Source organism: Nymphaea colorata, chromosome 2 (genome assembly GCF_008831285.2).
Source record: "Nymphaea colorata isolate Beijing-Zhang1983 chromosome 2, ASM883128v2, whole genome shotgun sequence".
In the NCBI taxonomy this organism is placed as follows: Eukaryota; Viridiplantae; Streptophyta; class Magnoliopsida; order Nymphaeales; family Nymphaeaceae; genus Nymphaea; species Nymphaea colorata.
In genome coordinates, this window is record NC_045139.1 from 4,584,390 (window position 1) to 4,591,713 (window position 7,324).

Below are 7,324 nucleotides of genomic sequence, written 5' to 3' on the forward strand. Positions count from 1 at the left end.
ATGGATAGTCAATAAGGGAGGTTAGAAGATGCCAATGCTCCACATCATTCATCCAATATCAATCGGAATGATAGAATCACCATTTCTCTCTCGATGCCTGCAGACAATTCGCCAATCAGAATTGCTTATTTACAACTTATAGAACAAACGAAAGAATACATGAACCAAGGATTCTCAAATTAAAAATCTGAGTTTTATATCCATGCCAACATGCCATTTCTTTCTTCACGATTAGGATATATGGTTTGCACTCCAGATCCACATTTGCAGCATTATTTGTTCATTCCTGGTCCTAGTTCGGACTCCTTCAGACCCATTTTGCAAAGATCAAAACTATTTTTTTCTCCACATCTTACGATCACAAACTTGAATGGAATATACCCAAGGTTTATGTGGGTGCAATATGCAATTATTACAGCCTCAAACAGTTTAGCAATTGTTAACTGTAGGCTTGTCATTCAATCACTCTATCCCTTGCTTTGTCAACCTGAAAAATTTAGCAGTAATAGTTAAACACTCTGGCCACAAAATAAGGCAGATATCAAGCTAAAAAAGACACCAAAAACAGGGATTAGTAGCTACACTCTTGCAATCAGCTAACTAAAGAAATTCATGAATGATGCGACACAACATTAACAGGTATAACTTACTGACCTGTTTTTGCCAATCAGTAAGTGCTGTAATAATAGAGAGAAGAATTGCTTGTGTTGTGGAACCACATAATACACCGAACCAGAGTCCAATTGCTCCAAAATGAAAATGGAAGCCTAAAATGGCTGAAATTGGTAGCCCAAGCAGATAAAATGCTCCAAGGTTGGCATATGCCCCAAGATGCTGCCATCCGCATCCTCTTGCAACACCTGAATAGATGAAAAAAAGATCGGCATTTGATGGCTAATAGTTTAAATTAGGTGAATCAGCCAAAATTACCTCTTTTAATAGATTGAAAAAGATACCAAAACCTATAGCTTCAGAAGGTTTAAATCTTTTTCTTCACATATTTTATTGAAAAAGATGTAGGCCCGCAAAGAATTGAAAGTTTGAATACTTCAGTTAAATCCAGTTTTCGGCTTCCTTTATACAATCTAAGCACAAATAACAAGTCCACTCTTTATGCAAGAAAATCTTTAGTTCAATCTGTATCTGTTTTGATTCTTCCTTACACGTCTTGCCTGACATTACCAACGTGATGCAATGACCTGAAAAAGACACATATTTTCATTTATGATTAGATCATGATCTGTTGTGTAGGGTTCCTCTCATGTAGATGCTGAAAGTTCTCAAGAAGTAGCAGAGGTGGTTTCTTAACCCCATGAACTAAGAAATTCATGAAGTGCACGCGTGACTGGAACTGGACTGATGTTCGTGCATGCCAAGTGTGTCTAATTATTTCCAAGCATTCAATTAGAGCATTCTCTTTAGGAGTAAATCGTCCAATCATAAAATCATCTAACCTGAGAGCACTCCTTGGATTGCATCCATGCATGATGTCAGGGAAACTAAAGGCACCACCTTTGCAACATACAGGATGACTTCCTTCTCGCTGCTGTAAGCATATCCCAACAGATATCTGATGGCATACAGAGTCGTACTCACAATTAACATGTCTATGACAGCAAGTAATATAACAACACAAACAGCTGACCGAGCTCTTCTTGACCATCCAGCTCCTAATTCATTTGAAATGCGAGTGCTGCAACAAGAGCAAACATATGAACATTAAAACCAATAAAATTTGATAAAAAATCAATTTAAGCATATCTTAACTTCTTATATTAATGATAGAGGTTGAGAAGTGGACCTTGCAGCAGCACCAAGACCATATGGTATAGAATAAACCACATTCAGGGTGTAAACACTGTTTAGGAGTACAAAAAGAAGTTATGTCAAAGAAATTTCTTGATCTTGAAAATGGAGACTAAAATAATCGTCTGAAAGAAAGCAACTAAATTGTGGTTCCACTGATAAAATAGGGCATCTGTTATACACAGGAAAGGCATGTAACGATGCCATTTCTCATTCTATAATGTCAGGGAAAACAATAAATCAGACCACAAATGTAATGTTCCTGGTTTTTTCGATAAGAACATCCCCCTAAAACAAATCAAAGCACTCTTGGTTATTTACATAAAATAGGAAAAGGAAACTGATCTGCTTCATAGCAAAACCAATTTAGTACCTGATTCAACAAGAGCTATGTGTGGGTTTTTAGCAGCCTTTTTCTTGGTTGAAGATGATTTTTGGAGAACTTAAGCATAAAAATACACCTAACATATACAAGTGGTGTACAAAAGAAGCAAGTGTGCAGGTGTTTCCTTATTCAATCCGTAAGGGATCTCCGTAACACACGTTCAAGTCACCGACAGAATCCTTCAACTTTCAAGAGTGGAAAATTTGTTGGCTTCAGAAAACCACAGAGCTATACATTAATGAAAATCTGCAGCACAGTTCTTTTGTAGCAATAATTCATGCTACACATTGTACTCGAAAGAAAAGGATAAAGTGATGTAAGGCACCTGAGGCTGTGATTACTAGTAATGATATTCAATCATGCACTTACAGCTAACATAACTCATGGATGAAAGCCTAGTGAATGAAGCCATACCAAATTGAAAGAACTGATGCTTGCAGCTCAGGGTCAGGTAAAAGTCCAGAAAGCAATATCAGCAGTTCAAATGTCCAGAATTCCAGACTGTATCCAAGGAAATGCCAGCCATTAAAAAAAAAAAAAAAAAAAAAACCAATAGTCTAAGATTGAAAGACACAAGACAGTTGATGAAGAAAACAAATAGAAAGAATGCACTGAGAAGAATCCAATAAAAATTTTACCAAATCATGACTGCAGATGAAAGTGCAAGACCAAGGAAGTCCTGTATCCTGGTAAAGGCCTCCATTGTGAATGGAGCAACTGTCTTCTTACAGGCAGATGAAACTTTGACATATAGTGCTAATATAACCAAATTCATCCAATAGGAGAGACTGACAGAAATAGCTGCTCCAACGTGTCCTATCCTAAATTTAAAGACCAACAGCCAACAGACAAGAACATGGAAGCAGAGAGTCACAACAGCACCAAACAGCAATGGCAATACTAAACTCTGTGACTGCAGAAACTTTACTAATGGTTGCAAAAGAGCAGCACCAAAAAGTCCTGGGATCAAGAAGACAGCATATTTGCCTGCTTCATGGGCAATAACATGGTCTTGCCCTATCAGAATGAGGAGTTTCTCCATGTAGAACCATAAAAGAGTTATTGGGATGCACACAAGCAGGAGGGTTACTATAGCCTTTTGTGTATATACTCCCACCTTTTGGTACTGTTCTGCCCCATATGCTTGACCACATAATGTCTCCAAGGCACTTGCCATTCCTAGCTGTTGACGCCAAATGATACCAACCAGTCAGAGTTACAAGCTTACAGTGAAGCAAGCCGCTTCTACATATTGTAACCAAGCCAATGCTAGAAGTATCTTATGAAGCTGACTAAATGAAAATGCATCAAATTTTTTTCTTTGTTGATTCTCGACTTTTGTCGTTGTTTTAAGCTATGTTTTGAGTTTCTTTGGTGAAGAATAGGACATGCATTTAGCAGCAAATATAGGGATATGACCATTTCTTTGAAGTTTCTAATATGAATTCAACAATAGAAATGTCAACAATGATTATGTTCCTGTGATACAGGACTTTGCCAATCATTCCCTTCCAAAGATCAGAAAATGAACTGCACGTATAAATTCAATGAGTCATTATATATATAAGCAATCTGGAGTGCAAGGGGCTGCCGTATGCTGTAATTTGTTTATTTTCTAGAGCACCACTCCTACAGAAAACCATTTTGACACAGCCAGAGGATGAGCAGATTACATAATCTGCCAAATCATTTCCACAAGGAAACTAACGATCTCCCCGATCCATTTCTCTAGGTAGCATTAAGTAGCTACTTTTGTTAGGCCTCATTATAATCATTAAAATTGGTTCGACGAAACAAAACTGATCTAAGAAGCAAGAAGCAAGATCCTTTTTCAAAAAAGTTTCCTCAAACGATCTTAGCCTCTGTCAGACCGTCATCATTATCCTTGATACAGTATGGATAGTTTAAGTCTGCATCTGATACCATTACTATAGCAGAGCACATCCAAACTTGATGAATCTGAACTAGTAAAGCAGATGAAATCCAACAAGCAACATGATTTTGACAAAAGTTGGGATTTTGCCTTTGGAATCTTGTAACGCTTGCTGTATATCTAGCTATTTCAGGCTATTGATCTGAGTTCTTTTTCAATTTTCACGGAATCAGTATCTGACCTGCAAACCCAATTAGATGAACTCAGTAAGGTCATACTAAATCCAAAATCTTAACACCCATAAGCATGAAACGGGAGGACACACCATGGTCACTGTTTTCTGTAATTGAGGCACCAAAGGGGGTCTTAAAATGAAAAAAGGTAGTACTAAGAAATCCATATAGATGACAAACCACCACAGTGGTGTTGTGGAGTCTTTCTAATGACTCAGGAGCAAATATTCTAATTAAATCATCTACAGGCGGTTCTTGTGGCTTCTTACAAGGACGATATAGCCGGTGACATTGCAGAGGGAGGAGGAGATGGAGGCGCTGGAGAGATAGAGGCTTCCGAGGTGGCCGACCATCATAAGGGAGACGGCCTGCAGCAGGAACTGGACCATGGTGACGAGCGCCAGGGGAAGCGCCATTACAACTTGTCTTCTCGCTTCCTCTACCACCAATCCCCAGCACAGCCAGTCATCAGCAGTTGCACCTCTCCCTCCCACCCTTGGTACTTCTGCTTCGGACGCCCCCTTCACCAACAAGCTCTCTCCCATTGAAACATGTTCTTCCATCGCTCCCCAACTGCACAAATTCTCTCGCTGTCGTTAGGAGGAAGACAGTAACATGTGGTAGTACTCTTTCTCACCCTAGGACGAGAGAGGACCACCGTATCTTGTTCGATGAGAGACGAAAGGGCAAAGAGACCACTGTAGAATGGCAGTTGACAAACAGTAGCAATAGCAACAGCAGAATGCAAAGCATTTAGAAGATAATAGGTGTAAAGGTAGACGAGACGGGGACCAGGCCCCTCCATTGAGACGGGAGGATAACCTCTTGCTCACCTAAAAAAAAATTTTGAGTTCAATTTTTTAAATGCTCTCAAGTTAGCATAGGATCTAAAATTTTCAGTTAAACAAAATAAATCAAAACTTAAGCACATTGTTATCTCGAGAGTATTTCTATTGCACCTAAAATGTTGGCAGATGTCAATTGGTTTGAAGAGAAACATTATTATTTGAGATTCATACTTGCATTGATGACTGGTGTAATGTCAAATATATTGGTTCCACCTCTTTGACATAAGAAAGTGGGATGCTAATAAGGCTCAATCAACTGATATCAGTCAATATGGTTCGATACATCAATATACTAATAAAAATAATTAAATATTAGTTTATTTTTTAACTTGTTTGTAAAGGTCAAGACGAGCTTATAGCCGAAGTGTTCGTTTACTCTGAATATTCTTTGAAGACAAACTGAAATCACAAGATTGTTCTAAAACAGCACAATAAATGTTTAATATTTACATCTTTATTTTTACATTAAAATGACATCAAACATAGTTTACTTTTTCATCTGCTCTCTATTAAATGTTTCCTCGTCACTGATGATATCGTACTATTTTTTCTTGTGATCTATATTAAATGTTTCCTCGCCACTGATGATATCGTACATCTTTGGTACAAGTCCGTGAACGGTGTATTCCTTCCAACTTAACAATTGAAACCCACGTTTTCATATTTCTCATTTTTGGATTTGACATTCGAGAATCATCCAAGGCTCTTCAATCATGACATTAACTTTGACTGTTTAAAATACGCAAGATTAGGAAGAGGATTATGTTTGTAATATATATATATATATCTATATATATATATATATATATATATTCTTGAAATATATGTTGCCAAACCACCATATTCTTATTATAAGAAATATGATATTATTCCTAAATCTAATAATTAAAATGTTGAAGATAATAATCAGACATAGTGATCTTGAAATGTTTATAATGAAAGAAAGAATAACACTTTTCAAGGACAATAAAGTTGTGACTCAATCTTATTAACATGTCTTAGGGATGTAGGATGAGTCGAGCCAACTCACTCAAGTTCGGCTAAAGTATTAAAAACTGAGCTCAATTTTGGCTCAAACATATTCTCGACTTGTTTAATAAAGGAATCGAGCTCAAGCTTGAGATAAAACTCAGTTATAAATGAGTGGAGCTCTAGTTATACAAGCTCAACTCGTTTAAACTCAACTCAACTCATGTCTTCCTTGGTTGTTAATCTTTAGGAGCATATTAATAATTTTGATAAATTTTAACACCTTTTTAGCGATTTCTTATTTACATATGTAAATCAAATAAGACGTGTTTAAACTAATCGAGCTCGAGTTCGTCTCGCTCATGATACATGGGGTTTTTTTAAAAGAATTGGGTATTCTTCAAACCCACTTAAACCTAGTTTTGATGGCATACAAACAATTTAAAGACCTGGTTTTGGAATGTCATTCAAATGTGCGGTCAAGTTAATTAAGAAAAAAAAAATCTCGACCCTGGTTGGCAACCATGTAACTAGAAAACATTGCTGTCAGCTACTTTTGGAACCAGAGAAAGGTCAGTCAACCATGTAATTAGAAAACATTGCTGTCAGCTACTTTTGGAACCAGAGAAAGGTCAGTCAGTCAGATTAAAGCCCATAAGCAGCAAAAATAAGATCTCCTATAAGGACAAAGGGAAACTGTGCAAAAATATCTTTTTTCCTAAATGGCAAACTAGTCCTGAGAAGCTGAAAGTTTACCGGAAACTAAAAAGGCAACCACCCCCATCTTACCCAAGTCGATCCTTCCAATGCACTACAAAGTTTGTCTGTCGTTGTATAATATAGACGTAGGAAACCTTTCCTGTAACACTGATTTTCAAAAACATATAATAAGTAGCATGGCATGAGGGTAGGTTACCATGAATGTTTGGTTGGAGTGGGGAACCATACTTTCAAACTTTTAATAGGGGCGAAATATAATTTTTTAAAAATTTTTATATAAAAAACTAATTTTTTTAAAAATATATATTATAAATTTTTAAATTTTTAAAAATTTGAAGACCGGCCAAGGCCCCTGCTGGTCCCGGCCTCTGCCCCTGATGGTATGGAAAAATCACATAAAATACTTCTAATTATTACAAAAAAAAAACACATAAATTTATCTTTAGAACCAACACGGGGCAGAATGTTAGGGCTAAAAAAAAAAACCAAA

At 36.9% G+C, this 7,324-nt stretch overlaps 1 protein-coding gene across 7 annotated transcripts in view; it reads right to left on the reverse strand.

The window, feature by feature from the left end:
* Positions 1-7,324, reverse strand: part of LOC116247223 (protein DETOXIFICATION 12-like) — a 76,747-nt gene that overhangs the window by 27,323 nt on the left and 42,100 nt on the right. Inside the window, exons 1-7 of one of the 7 annotated variants that reach the window (XM_031618444.2) lie at positions 4,567-5,076; positions 2,830-3,374; positions 2,606-2,692; positions 1,802-1,858; positions 1,455-1,693; positions 655-860; positions 59-487 (exon numbers count right to left, since the gene is read on the reverse strand). The exons of 1 other annotated variant lie outside the window; for it this stretch is intronic. In XM_031618444.2, coding sequence (XP_031474304.1) covers positions 455-487; positions 655-860; positions 1,455-1,693; positions 1,802-1,858; positions 2,606-2,692; positions 2,830-3,374; positions 4,567-4,860 — 1,461 coding nt within the window. In that variant the 5' untranslated portion in view covers positions 4,861-5,076 and the 3' untranslated portion in view covers positions 59-454. Of the gene's footprint in view, positions 1-58; positions 488-654; positions 861-1,454; positions 1,694-1,801; positions 1,859-2,605; positions 2,693-2,829; positions 3,375-4,214; positions 4,306-4,566; positions 5,092-7,324 lie in introns of those variants that run through there. 5 more of the 7 variants (XM_050076051.1, XM_050076050.1, XM_050076055.1 and 2 more) reach the window with 5 other exon arrangements.